Raw genomic sequence first — 15,664 nt, forward strand, 5'->3', positions numbered from 1 at the left:
GAAGCTCCTATAAAGAGCTTATTCACCTCTTGAGATCTGGGTCACAAACTAAACAGATCTTAAAGATCCTGCCAGAATGCATTAATCACATGGTTCAATCTGTCTCTGCAGAGCTCTGGAGAATCTTGCCTTGACCGTCAGCCTCTTGTCCCAAGCAGATTTGTGGAGAGCCCAAAATGTCCCATCAGTTCAATTTGCAGCCATGACCATGCAAGTATCTTTAAAACCATAATTCACACAATAAAAATCTAGAGAAAATCTTTTATTATTTATGCACCAGACATTACTCTTGGTACCGATATCTGTTAAAGTCTTATAACCTCAAGTTATTGTATATCAGTGCAAAGTGGAGCCCAGTGATTGGCACCCAGTGACTGCTGCTTCCCCTCCCTTTCACTCCTTTCTGATTAAGCCTCTGTAGAATATTCATTCAGATAGATATTTATATACACACACATGTGTGTGCATTCTATTTTCATTTTGATTCATAATTTTATGTGTAAAACTAGACATATAATCAGAGGTCTAAGGCATGAGGAGAAAACAAGCTATTTCCTAAGGAAAGTAGAGAGAAGGATAAAACGAAATCAGTAAAAATGGGCCTATTCCCTAAAGAAAACAGACAACAGTACGAATGGATAAGACGTGAATACAAAGGTACAGGGTCACACACACACATACACACACACACATATATAAATATGTACAGTCATATCCTATACAATAAAACTATTGTTTTAGTGACATTTTTACACATACAAGAAACAGTGTAAGGTAAATATAAGTTACAGAGCATAAAAATAAAACAAACACCCATGAGCCCACTCAACTTGAAACGAACATTGGCCACACCATTGTTTTATTCCTTCTCATTCTCTACATTGCCTACTCAATGTTACAACTATCTTAAATTTGGGGATTTTTATCCTCTTCATTCTCATTTGTGATTTCCTTATTGCTTAAGCACATTATACATGCCCTATATTAACAGATTGTTTGCTTTTGCATTTTATAAAAGTGAAATCTAACTGAAGTATTTTGTGGCTCCTTTTTTGTTCCACTTCTTGTTTCTAAGTTGCATATGATTATGCATGTAGATGTAGTCGTAGTTAATTCATCTTCACTATAGTACAGTATTACATTGTGTAACTATAGTGTAATTTATCTATTCATTCCCCACCATTTGGGCTATTTCCTACTGCAATAAATAGTCTTACATATGTCTCTTAGGACACAGAAGTAAAACTGCTGGGTCATAACATATATGCGTATCCAACTTTATAAGGAAATGCCAAAGTGTTTTCCAAAGTTATTATACAATTTTCACTCCTATGAACTGTACACAGGAGTTTCTATCGTATGCATTTTCACCAAAATATGGTGTTACACTTTAAAATTTCTGCTTATCTAGTAAGTATTAAATGGTATCTCGTGGTTTTCCTCTTTTATATTTTTGTCACTTTTCTTATGTATCTTACTTTCAAGTCGAGGAATGTAAGAACCTAAAAGGGGGCAAATTTTGATGTAGAAATAAAAATGGTGGGGACAATAACAATAAGAAAATAGAATTTTCTAAGTCCTGCTACAAGGTTCTTTGATTTTCTACATTTTCCCTCTAGAATGTAGTACCTTACCTTCTTTTCTTTAGATGACTTTGTTCCTTTTCAAATCCATGAAGACCAAAAGAAAGATTCAAACTGGAAGCATATGAACTAGATGGTGACATCAAAGACGGTTGGGCTTCGGTGTGTGATGGGACTTCTGTGTTCTCATTTGGGGGGTACGTGCCAGCGCTGGTCTCAGTAGGAAGGATGGGCTTGCTGTTCTGAGGCCCCAGAGTAGAGCCCATGGATTCAAGGCAAGTGTTTTCAGTGATTCCCTCTATATTAATATAGTTAATATCCAAATCACCAACCTGGTAGTTGAAAGAAAAATAGTTGCTGAGCAAAGAATAAAGTTTTCATAATTTAAAAACCTTCCAACTTATTTATCCTTTTTTGTTTGTGCTTGTTTTGCTTTATGTAAGCAGAGAATTCTTACATAATATATTTTTGTTCACATGGTTGCTATCTCATAATTCACAAAAGGAAGAAGACTGAGCATTTTATAAACTTTATTACAAAACCAGAAACTGACTATGCTTTTAGCATTTTATGAACCACTGACTCAAAAGAGGGGAAATGTTTTAAATACCTGAGAGAAAAACTAAAGAGTAGGCATTTTAGCTTATAAAATAGTTTATAGGAATCTGGGTAACTAAGTTAGTGGTGGTCACATAAATCTGAGTCTCCCAAACAAAAAGAAAACCAAATAAAGCTACATAAGACATATGGATTTAGCTTAACTAGAAGACAGACAATGCCCCAAACTTTAAATTACCTGTAAATAATAAACATCAAATCTCAGCAAGAAACCTGTCATATATTTGCCATAAGCCTTTGCATAGAGTAAGGGTAGTCTGGAAAAATCTGCATGGTAGGGAGAGCAGGGAGCTAGTGCAGGGCCTAAGACTGATCTAAAATCATCACCAGGAAGAGAAAGTACAGCTTCCTCTGGACCGTGTGAAAAAAAAAAGTCCCGGTTGATCAAAGCGCTTTTTCTAAGGAAGGGGCTTAAAAGTACTGGTGATCTGAGGTGGTGGTCATCAAAAGGCATCACTTCTGGGGGAGAAGACAGTAAAAACGAAGACAGTAACACCATTTAGAAATAAGACACTGAAGGGGAAAAGAAGCAAAGGGGGAAATGCAGGGCCCTAAATCAACCACCATCATAATAATAATTTACTAAGGCAAAAACAATCAAGGAATGCTAGTGAGTGAGAGTAAAATCAGTAACTGGATATGTACAAAGACTCAAACTAACTCCTCACAAGATACACAATAATTTTTTTAAAAAAATAGTAATTTTACTGAAAAGAAACTTGGTAGATCAAAGATATCACCAGTAATGGGACAAATTATTGTCATGCGCCTCCTGATACAATGCACTGAGAAGAACATGACATCACCTCTGTAATATTCCTGCCAATCACACATAACCTGAATCTAATCATAAGGAAATATAAGTCAAACCAAAATTAAAGGACAGTATAGCAAACAACAAAATAAGAAAACAAACAACAACCTGGTCTGTATTCTTCAAAACTATCAATGTCATAAAAGACAAAGACTAAGGAACTGTCCCAGCTTAAAGGAGACTAAAGAGACACAACAACTAAATGCAAGATATGTTATTGAATTTTCTTTTGCTACAAGGAACATTATTGGGACAATTGACTAAAATTGAATAAGGTCTGTAGACAGCTAATAGTACTGTGTCAATGATGATTTCCTGATTTTGGTAACCATATGTGCTTAAGTAAGAGAATATCCATGCTTTTAGGAAAATACACCATGAAAGATTGAGGGGTAACGGGGCACCATATTTTCAATTTACTCCCAAATGTTTACTATTTATATATATATCATAAGCATTTGCATGTACATACACACAACACATACTTAGAATAATAGAGTAAAATATGGTAAAATTTGGAGTTTTTTTGATAAAGAGTATACAGGGATTCTTTGTACTGAATTATGTAGGCTTGAAATGATGTCCAAATTAATGTTTTTTCAAAGTAGTTTACCTGACAGAGTAATTTTCAAAGTAGTTTTTGTCATGTGAGTTTCCTCATTAGATAGGCTGATAACCTTGAAAATTTATGGGAAACATCATAAACAAGCTAGCAATCTTTTCAGGCTTCTGTGCCAGGTTGAAGGAGATGAAGAAAATTAGATAAAATTCTTTCCAGATATTGCTAGAAATTATTTTTGATATGCAGATTTTGGACTCGTCATTTTGTCCTTGCTATTCAAATGGACACAGGAACAGTAAAAGAAATGATGTAACTATACTACACCGATATAGTGAACTTTGTGATTTGTATCCAGATTCTGAGTTTTGTTTTCATGGCACAAATTCAGCAATCCTCTTCCTCATTTCAGTTTATCAATCAGGCTGTTCGTATTCTCTTTAAATGTATGATTCACATTATTAAAGCAATATTTCTCTCACTCAAAGTATTTCCAAACAGAAATTGTATCCTAACTTCATCTTTGGTTTGGGAAGTTTTGCATTTTTAATATATTTTAGAACATATAAAGACACAGTTTGCCTCCACATAATGTCCAGTCAAGTATAATTTTAGCTACTTGAAGTAAATGGAAGTGCTGTAGTATTCACTGAGGTTCAGAACGAAAAAAAAAAAAAAATATATATATATATATATATATATATATATATATATATATATGGACTCAAATGTATTTCATTTAAACGCTGAGAAAATATGGCAACAGAATAAAACCATTAAAATCAGAATGTGGCTAGAGCAGAGTAAGTCCAATTACCTTGTATCTTCAAAGACTGTCCCCAGAACCACTTTGTCCTAAACTCTGTCTCACATAGATTTCTATAACTAGGGCTGACATTCAGCTGCTTTATACCAAAAAAAACTATACCAGTTATTTACAGCTGATGTCCATTCTGATTTATTGGTTCTTCTGTCATTTTGAATATCATTCCAATCTATGCCATTTATACTAGGCATTTAATGTAACAATGTTTCATAACCCAAAGGAAAAAGCAAAGACATTCAACCAATGGGCTGAACTTGAGACCTACTAGACAGGAAAAAAGTTTATATCAGAGAAAACATCAGTAAGTAATAGGGTTCAATATATGCACACTAACAATAACAACAACAAAGGGTAAAACAGATTATTGCTCAATGAACATCTATACAGTGTTTCTTATGTAGGGATTAGGTTTTAAAGCCAGGGGGTAAAGCAGAAATTGTGTGCTGTCAGAATTACTCTTGAAACTCCCTTAAGTCTCTCATAAATTAGGGCGTGCAGAAATTTTCAGATCTATAACTAAACTTTAATTTTTATAAATATTAAAATTTGAGGATCACTGAGCTAGAGAAAAGACCAGAGAATAAATCCATACGTAGATGCACATTCAAACCATCCGCCTGTATGAGGTTTAACTCACAAATCTCTATCAGGGAATGGGTGGAGAACTCTAAAGGGTTCCAGGTTCCCTACAACATGACACCATTCTGTTTTAATATTAAGGCTCTATAACCTAAGTACACATTAACAGGTGTGTTGTGAGGATTAAGCAAGTAATTTGTGTGACAGCTTCACGTGGGGCTGACATCAAGCTCTGGCTCTCAGTGTTTGCTGCATTTGAATATGCATACTGCTTCATCAGGTCGGAGAAGAAATTGGTCTCCCAAATGTCATTTCCAGTTTTGGCCTCATGGATGAGCCCTCACACTCTTCTCCTTGAACGGTGTCCTAAGACTCCTCCCACAGTGCTTCTCGGTGGGAGCTACGGTGTGCTGTGTTCTGAAGGAAGGACCTACATTAAATGCTCATATGGCGAGATTTCACAGCAACATCACCTGGGCTGCGCTTAGGCGGAAATTTTCAGAGGAACACAGTGATGCGGAATGTATTTCTCACATGCTCGGGTTTTGAAAAGAGGGCAGATCGCCCTAGTAACATCACTCACACCTTACCTGATCTATCACCATGCAGTTAGCATAGACTTCATCACCGCCATTCAGCATGTCAGAAAGCCGGTCAGCAGCAAGGAACGTTGGGGGATGCTTGGATTTTTTGAGGACATCAAAGGAATGATCTAGAGGAAAAATGAAAACAGGACAAATAAAGTAGTAGGAATTTATTTTACAGTTAAGCTTTACCTTCTTTTTTTTTTTTTTTTTTTTTTTGCGGTACGCGGGCCTCTCACTGTTGTGGCCTCTCCCGTTGCGGAGCACAGGCTCCGGACGCGCAGGCTCAGCGGCCATGGCTCACGGGCCCAGCCACTCCGCGACATGTGGGATCTTCCCAGACCGGGGCACGAACCCGCGTCCCCTGCATTGGCAGGCGGACTCCCAACCACTGCGCCACCAGGGAAGCCCAAGCTTTACCTTCTTAATCAAACCACAAGAAAAAAATCAAGATGGCATTTTGCTGTCTTCACATATTAAGATCAACACTGCAAATGAATAGCTCTAGATAAACGAATATGTGCCCATTTCAAGCAGTATTTTTCCAATCATGAGAGATGCACATAAAAATCAATTAGGTTTTTAGCCTTCAATTCCTAACACTAAACTAAAACTCGTTTCACTTAATAATGTGGAAGCATTAGTGATCATACTGTGAGCCTCAGACTCCATTGAAGTGTTCAGACTCCAGACCCTTTACTCAAGGACCCAAGATAGGACACAGTCCAGCAGTTCACTGCCTGCTGAATATGCATAATCTCATTCAGAAAGAGTTTTGCTCCTATTTCAACTACAGAAATGTTTTTGCTTGCTTCCCACGTTCTCAGGTTTGTTCCAAACAGATGAAGTTGCTCAAAGTTGAGTCCCAGAGAGTTGAGATGCTACTGTATTTGTGGGGAACATAAAGTTGAAGGTAATAAAACACAGTCGAGCCAGAATGCCTCATTTCTTGTGACTCGGGCTAACTTACTTGATCTCCAAATACCTTTACAGAGTTTTCTCATCCGTAAAAGCAGATAATTATTATGCTTTCTTCATAGTGCAGTTATAAGGATTAAATGAGTTCAGATATGCAAAGCACTTAACACATGCCTAGCACTCAGCAACTGCTCAATAAATAGTCACGATTATATTTTATGTTTTGTTATTATTAATGGTGATTTTACTGTTTTCAGTGTGAGGTATAAGGTTATTAATACTAATCATAGTATATTATACTAATAAGAGATTCTTAATATCTGTAAATGACTTTACTAGGGTAGACTGAAAGTTATATCCATAGCAAACGTCACCCTCACTGACATTCCAGTACGTTTTCTTGAGTAGGTACAAAAGGGATAGTGTTACGTCTATTCCACCAGAAATGGCACTAATCCTACCACCTGTCTTATTTATGTCATGGCTTAAAATCCAGGTAAGCCTGTGGGAATGAGTCAAGAAATGGAAAAACATTAATAACTGTTGCGCTAGTGTAACAGGAGTAAAAAACTCTATTCTTTCCTGGAAAGTCCTAGATGACATTATAAAATTTACATACAAATATGTATGAGCCAAATGGCCCAGGCCTCAGATTCTACATCTAAGTATACCTCTTCTCCACAGAACAGTCAAGTGAGATTTAATTAAGCTTCTTGAGGAAATATACAATGTAAAAGGAAAACATTGTTTATAGTGTCTCGTTTTATCAATTTATTTAAATAGTTAGCAATATAACATACATAGCCCATAAGTACTTCATAAGTATAATTTTTATGATCAATTACTATATATTTTCATTCTAATTACAAAAAATAAAAGCATGTTCTAAAAGGTATAAATCAAGAATCTGACAAGCCCAATGTGTTCTGAAGAAAATAATTGCTCATTTATCATTTTCCAGCATGTTTGAAAAACAATCATAAATAACTCAACATTGCCCTCTGAACTGTAATTAATCCAGCTTAACTGCTCTACAACATCTTAAGTTCACAGACTATAAAACAGCTGGCTTGGGAGGTTGGTTGTGCCCCTTTTTAACCATTTTGATCATGGCTAAATTAAGACTTCATTGAGAACTAGACCATCTTAAGAACTAACAATATACTCAACAAAACAATTGCAAACATTTGATGGATTTTAAGAACGTAGAACTAGGGCTTCCCTGGTGGCGCAGTGGTTGAGAGTCCGCCTGCCAATGCAGGGGACACGGGTTCGTGCCCCATTCCGGGAAGATCCCACATGCCGCGGAGCGGCTGGGCCCGTGAGCTGTGGCCGTTGAGCCTGCACGTCCGGAGCCTATGCTCCGCAACGGGAGAGGCCACAACAGTGAGAGGCCCGCGTACAGCAAAAAAAAAAAAAAGAACATAGAATTAGATGAAATATTACTCCAAATTTTCTGGCACCAGTGAATGTATTGGCCAGTTACCCAATATCCAAGTTCTTAATTACCAAGAGAGCAAGTTCTGTGTTCAGCACTGACCCTTATATCTCCAGGATGAGCAGGACGATGAACTACTTCCTTTTTCACATACACAGGTAAAAGTCACTTGGATTCAACTTTTTCTTCCACAAACAAATCTACCTAGCCCGATATAGCAGATCAGAATCTATAAGGAGATCATACACAAGCAGTTAAATAAACTTAAAGATGGTAGAGTTACTTGGACCAAGTTGGGGTCTAATTTGTTTTCTGCATGATTAATTTGATCAGTGTTTTAGAAAATGATGGAATTTTTTTACAAAGACCTATAATCTCTTATCTGTGATTTTGAAATCTAGATATCTCTGAAAATCAAAACTTTTTTCTTAAGTTTGGTTCAAAAATATATTTGTTGGCCTGACCTGAACTCACATGGGGCCCTGGAGAATCCCTATTTACCCCACTTGGTATGAACATTCATATATTTTGTTGCAGAAATACTACCATGCTAGATGACGGCACTGCCCTAGTGTATACTATGCAAGTCATATCATACATAAGCACTATGCCAATAAGATCTGAAAATTCTGAATTCCAAAACAAATATGGTCCCAAGAGTTTCAAAGAAGAGACTGTAGATCTCTATAAAATTAACCATAGCAGATATTAGACCAGTATTTCCCAAGATTTTGTTATTCCTCTACCAAATTCAGTTTTGCCATATCTATAGATCACCTCTATATTATATTCTCTAGTAGTTTTTAGATTGACTCACCATTTTCCTTTGAAAAAAAATTAATTTTCATAGAAATACCTTATTCTCACTGTAAACAGAAAGCCAGCATTTCCTGTCAAAAGCAGAAGGGAATTATACATACTAAAACAAGGGAACACAAAACAATAAACTACATTCTGACTAAACACAGTTTCGTCTCAAAGCTGAAAGTCTACAGGGCCTTTTCTCTGTCATAAAGGAAGCGTCTGAAGGATTTGAGAGGTGTTAAAGAGGTGATGGTGCCAACTGACCTCCTCCTTGAATCAGAAGGTCAAAAGAAAATGGAAAAGGAAATACCTGCCTTACTATGTGACTCAATGTCATCTAGTGTTAGGCTGGGACACCATCTCCAAGATCAACAATGCCCAGAAGAATTCACCCTACACTTTGGATAACCTGCCTAGACCCTGTCCTCATCCTGTTACTTAGGTAATGACAGTAAGTCTTGTTGGGGGAGGACACAACTGTACAAAATCTTAAGATCGTAGTGAGAAGGGAAAATCTTCCTCCTCTCTAGATCTGTCATCCCAAACCTGCCATGGAGATTTTCTGAGTCACTCATTGCAACTATTTATAAAACTGGCCCCAAATCTTGTGCAGTATAACTCTCTGGAGCATCCACAGCTTCCACTTGCCAAAAGGCACCGAAAAATAATAGGATCTAAAAGTGAACACAGACCAGCAACCAAAAGGTGACACAGACTTACTAGACTTCCACTCCTTTATTAACTTCAGCATTAGTCACTGCAAATAACGGGCTTCAAACCAGCAGAACAAGATTTATTGTGGAAAGAAAGTAAGTCTTAAAAAGTACCTTCAAATAAACATCAGCTACGTATATTAACGTGGTTAATGCTCTACTGTGCTTCAGCGCAAAGAAAAAGCACAACGGTTTCATTAAAAAAAATAAAACTGATCTTTTCAAGAGTTTCAAGATATAGGATTTCATTACTTCCATATGTAACCATTTAGTAGCAAATTAAGTGAAAAAGTATTGCCCCCCCCCGCCCCAAAAAAATGTCCTTCAGGTGTTTTGTCAATGACCATATAGAATTAATTTGCAATAAAAAAATCAGCTCTTTGTCTTAAAGGAATGCTGTTTTGTAAATAGTTTGTCTTAGCAAAAAGCTAAGCAAAATCTAATCTTACAGTTTTGTTGATAGTATGAATTTTTAATATTTGGTAAACCCATATTTCAGACATGGTAAAAAAGTAACTAAAACTCAACTCCCATCCAGCTGCCAATTTTAAATTAGTGAAGAGCAATGTATTGCAGTAATTGAGAGCAAGGGTCCTGGAATGCTTGGATTCAAAGCGCTATTCCACCCTCTATTAGCTTGGGTGACTTTGGGCAAGTTACCTAGCCTCTCTGTACCTCCATTACCTGATCTATAAAATAGGAATGATAATACTTCTCTCTCATAGAATTGTTGTGTGGATTACATTGTTTAACGTTTTAAGTGATTAGAACACAATCTGACACAAAGAAGGATTTTAATCTGACACAAAGTGAGCACTATGTAAATTCTTGCTATTATTATACAAGTAAATGAGGTTGTATAGTTTTGATACTTTCATGTAGTTTTGCTTCTTAAAAAAAAAAGATTTCAACTTTGGTTATAACTTTTCACATTTAAAATTAACCCAAGGCAACTGGAATGCACAAAACATTCCATTTACTACACGAAGAGCTTTTAAAACGTTTTCACTCTTATTTCAGACTCAGCTAATGTTAAGAAACTTTGAAAAGTCCATCCTGAACAAAGTAACCAAAAAACAAAGCCAACCTGCCCATAAAATTTACCTCCAAGGATGTAAGGATGAGATCCTTAGGAAATGGGAGAGATGATAAGAGTGGGACGAACAAAGCATAAAGTCAGACAATCAGAGACAGCATTTCTCAAGAACAAAGGGAATATTTCAGAAACTACGATGTTCTAACATGATGAAGTGGACTCCGGCCAGGTTCTCCCTGCAGAATGCTTAGAGGATAAACAGTAACTCCGAGGGGATTCCCCATCTCTCCCCCCTCCCATTATTCTCACTGCTCTGTAATGTGATATATGGAACTCTACAGGGACTCCCTGAAGGAGAAATTTTCATTTGCATTTCCTTGCCATAATAGACGCTCTAGTTAGGTGACACAAGAGAGACAACTGAAAGTAAATACATTTCACCCAGAGAAGGAAGGAGAATTAGCACTAGTAAGGAGGAGAGGGAAAGGCAGATGCCTCCCCGTTCTCTGACATTTACACCTATCCCAACTCTGGCAGGAAACAGTTAATAGCAGCGACCAGCCTACGGCCTCTGCAACCTGATTTCTAATGAAATCCAACTCTCCCTCAAGAAGCTAAGGGAAAACGTGGCCTACTTGCCTGGTTATGTAAGAGACCCACACCCAGACATAAACAAACGCGGCTAAGGCAGCCTTCTGCAAACCTGTTGCTGACCTGGTTTGGTCCACTCTGGGTGCCAAGCTCTCGCTGTGAAAGGCAGGAAAGGGCCTCTCGGTTCAGATCTCTCTTGTGTGTACGTGTGTCCCTTTCTCTCTTTCATTCATTCAGTTTTGTTTTAAACCTAGAATGACTAACCACCACAAAAACAGGTAAGGCTGACTTTAGAGTTCAATTCCCAGCACTGCACTGAACCCACGCCCATCACGGTCACCACTGCCCCTCCTATTACAGAATCTGGTAGTCAGTTCTCAGGCCTCATGCCTCGTGTGACCTACAGCAGCCTTCGATACAGATGATCGCCCTTTTGTCCCTTTGTCTCTCTCTCTCTTCCTGCCTTTCCTTCTCAGTCTTCCTAGACTTCTAGATTTGGCAAGTTGCAGTGCTCCAGGGTTAATCCTCAAGCGTCTTTTCTTTCTCTCTGCATTCATTCCTCGGGTCATCTGAAAACGTGGCATCACGTACCATAATATAATGATGACACCCAAATTTTCACCTCCAGCCCAGCCCTCTCCCCTGAATACAACTGTCTCCTTGGTATCTCCACTGAGCTGTGCAGAAGCCAGGTTAAGCACAACAGGTGTAGAACACAACTGTCCGTTTTCCCTCCTACACTGGCTCCTCTCAATAAATAGCAACTCTTGGAGCTGCCCTGACTGTTCTCTCTCACAACTGAATAGATGCAGAACCTGACCTTTCCTCATCACCTCCACTACCACCCAGGGCACACCACCACCACCTTCCTGCCAAGACTATTACAAGGTACTGTCTCCTCACCGGTCACCTTGCATCTGCTCCTCTGTCCTAGTCTCCACAGCGTAGACAACGCACTCCTTTCACAGAGGAAATCAAATCATGCCATCCTCTGCACAATTCTCCAGTGGCTTCCCACCTCACCCTGAGTCAAAGCCAAGCTTTAGCACAACCTACAGAGCCTAACTGAACTTGCCTGGGCCCCCATTCCAATATTGGGGGGAGCTTCCCACACACTCAAGCAATCCTTGGACACCAGCTGAGCGTCCTACAGCTCAACTCAACTCTGACACGACCTACCCGGAGACAGCATCAGATTCCACGGGTTAAGGGTTCAATCCTACAAGCTGCCCACCGCCCCCCACCAACTTCAGATGTCAGTTGCAGGTTCAGGTTGTTACCTGTGCTTCTGACTGGCTGCAGATTGGAGGTTACCACAAGCCCCTCCTCGGACTTCAGACTTCAGTCACCAGTACTTCTGATCAACTGGCTGAAACTCCGAGGTTCCCACGACTTCTTCCCCGGCTTTGATTAATTTGCTAGACCGACTCAGAGACCTCAAATAAACATTTTATTTACCAGATCACCAGCTTATTCTAAAAGGATCTAACTCAGAAACAGCCAGATGGAAGAAGTATATAGGGCCAGGTACTGGGAAAGATCGATGAGTTTCTATGCCCTCTCCTAGCAGGCCAGTCCCACAGCACTTCCACGTGTTCACCAACTGGAAGCTCCCCAAACCCAGTCCATTTGGGGTTTTGCGGGGGCTCCATTAAATAGGCATGATTGATTAAATCTTAGCCATTGGTGACTGAACTCAATCTTCAGCCCCCATCCTTTTTGGTCGAAAGTCACCTCATTAACATAACAAAAGCACCTGTATCACTTTTAGCACTTGGGACATTCTAAGGATGAAGACCAAATATTATTATTATTATTTTTTTAGACAGCAGGTTCTTATTACAAATATTATTTCTTATTATAACCAAAATATCTCAATTACATAACCTGCCCCTCCTCCACCCTCAACCAACCTCTCTGAAGTCTGCTGCCTATTTTCCTCTTTCCAGGTTGGTCTTGCTGTTCTGTGCCTCAGGCCATTTACACCTGCTGTTCTACCGGGACTGCTTTTCTCCTGGATCCTCAGATGCCTTGCTCCCTCCCTTACTTTCTTCAGCTCTCTACTCAAATGTTATCAAAGAGGCTCTCCCTGACCATTATATATATCTATCAAATAGCAACCCCCTAAGCCCTGTCTTATTTTCTCCTACACCATATAACATCACCTAGCATATTATGCATTTATTGTGTATTGTCTGATTCCTTCTACTAGAATGTAACCTCCAGGAGAAGAACGACCTTGAAGGCTTTGTTCACTCCCCCAGTGCCTAGAACCAGGTCAGGTACATAGTAGATACTCAATAAATATTCTCCAAAGGAGTGAATACTTTCTCATTAAGAACACAAACTTTGTACCAGGTAAAACTAAGAAACTATCCTCTTCTGGTCTAGTAAACTTTCTTCCAATTCTGAAGGTTTTCTTGTTGCCCAGCTGTTCTTGTGCTACTTCAGGCTGTGATGGGAGTGTCACTTTCTTATTTCTCTCATTCATTCGCCCATTTACTCATTCATTCTATTTTTCAACATTTACTGAGTGTCTACTGACTACCAGTCACTATGCTACCTGGCCCTCAGCCTCCATCTCTGACATCCTCAAATTACAGTCATTATGGACGATCCCCCAGGAGGTCCCCTGCCAAGACTCCAATCACGAGGCTGTCCTTCTCTGGGCTCTTCTTACCTGTTACCTCTGTGTTTTGTACTGTGTTGTCTACCACATTTCAGTGATGAGAGTTTCATTTTGCCCCTGCCGTTAGAACAAGTAACGTTCCTGGTTGGTGTCTGAGCTGAAAACAGAATCTCCCATCGGGCAAACCACAACACAGATGCTAAGCACTTCCTGTGTGACACCATCCGACACACCCTCTGTAGCAGTAGCCCAGGAATATTACTTCTTAATCTCTTTATAAAATAGCAGGTAGGTTACTTTTAAAGGAATAATGGGATGATCAGGCCGATTTGCAAAGTAAAGGTACTGGAAGAAGATGATCAGGAAAAAAAAAGGGAAAGAGTAGAAGCAAACTATTAGGTACTTGAAGAGTAAGCATCTATTGGACACCTGTACCATATTGGGTACTTATACCGGTTAATATTACTATTATAGCTATCACAAATATAGCACTTCCTATGAGCCAGGCACTGTATGATTTTTATATATTAACTCGTTTGATTCCCAAAACAACCCAATAAAAGCTGTACTATTTGTTATTTCCATTTTGCAGATTAGGAAACTCTGGTGCTATTTTATTAACTTCCCAAGGTCACATTACTAGTAAACGGCAGCTCTAGATAGGCAGGTACTCTGCTAGGTAGTTCAAAGTACTTTATTTAATAATGGGAGTTACTGAGTATCCTATTTTGAGCCAAAGAAAATGGTATTTGAGCAATGCCTGGTATTTTCCCATTAGGAGGTTTCATTAATCGGTTACAGTGTGACTTGTGCCTTGGTGTATTCGTTCACTTCCTGGGCCTGTGCTATCTGCCCCTGGAGATCTACTGCCAGAATATGACTGCAACAGAAAATACACGACGTCATCTGGGTTACCCACACAACAATATGCAAGACAACCAGGAAAAAACTGGGAAGATACACTAAGATGTTATCTGCTGTCTCTAGGCGATGGAGCACAGGTGGTTTTTACTTTCAACACTTTACTGTCTGTAATTTCTACATTTCTAATAACCATTTTAACAACTAAAATAAGGGGAAAAAAACAAGTCATGGTTTAAAAACTTGCCTCCTATTGTCAAAGAACGGCTGTAGGGGCTCATGCAAAACAGGTTATCAGTAAATAACCGTTATCAGATAATACACATGTAAACGTATTAGCTGGAAATGTGTTACCCAAGAGTACCTAGTATTGTTTTTGCTCATCTGCTAACCTTACTCTCCAAAACCACAGGAGGTATTATTATGTTCATTTTGTAGATAAGAAAGTTCTGGTCCAAGGAGGGTGATCACGCTCAGACGTTATTAACTGATAGAAGCAGAACGCAACACAGCGCTGACAGAGACATCCTTTCTCGTTGCAGCTCACTACCTCCCAATTTCCCAAATTCAAATAGCACTTTGCCAAATTCTGAAATGTACAGATAGTCCCTTCTCCCCATGGTCCGAGTGTGCTCTAGAGGAAAGAACAAACCTGCCCTCACAAAAGAAAATGAACATTGTCAGGGTACACTGTCATTTCTCTTCTTGCCTATTCTTCCTGTACAATTCCCCTAGGATTTTCCTGATATCAATCTTGGCCTGGAACATCTCTTGGCCTTACTCTTCTAAGCTGGACTTTACAACGGGGATTCATCCAAATTCCAAGATTAGCCTCAGCTCAGGAATTTCCTGTGGGTCATGTGTAAGCTAATGTTACTCAGAAGACTTTAGCTCACACCAAGATGTGTCTGGGAGAACCCAGGGAACCTTTGTCTACCAAACTACAGTGGCTCAAACGTGGATCCAAATGTCCAATTCACGCTCAGAACTCAACTCACCCTCCTAGGATCCTGTAAAAAGAGGAAAGTAAGCCGTGGGATGAGATCAGGCCTCTCAGCTAGTCCTGTTCACAACAGTAACAGCTGAGGACCAAGTGAACGGACTCCAGAAG

At 39.0% G+C, this 15,664-nt stretch overlaps 1 protein-coding gene across 8 annotated transcripts in view; it reads right to left on the reverse strand.

The window, feature by feature from the left end:
* The window catches only part of ARHGEF28 (Rho guanine nucleotide exchange factor 28), a 311,929-nt gene that overhangs the window by 108,511 nt on the left and 187,754 nt on the right, over window positions 1-15,664 (reverse strand). For all 8 annotated transcript variants that reach the window (XM_027100839.1, XM_027100838.1, XM_027100840.1 and 5 more), the window contains 2 exons: window positions 5,570-5,691; window positions 1,635-1,915 (listed from right to left, as the gene is read on the reverse strand). In XM_027100839.1, coding sequence (XP_026956640.1) covers window positions 1,635-1,915; window positions 5,570-5,691 — 403 coding nt within the window. The remainder of the gene's footprint in view (window positions 1-1,634; window positions 1,916-5,569; window positions 5,692-15,664) is intronic.

The sequence above is a fragment of the Aethalodelphis obliquidens genome, unplaced genomic scaffold (genome assembly GCF_003676395.1).
Source record: "Aethalodelphis obliquidens isolate GAN/ISIS:26980383/991018 unplaced genomic scaffold, ASM367639v1 scaffold4, whole genome shotgun sequence".
NCBI classification, from domain to species: Eukaryota; Metazoa; Chordata; class Mammalia; order Artiodactyla; family Delphinidae; genus Aethalodelphis; species Aethalodelphis obliquidens.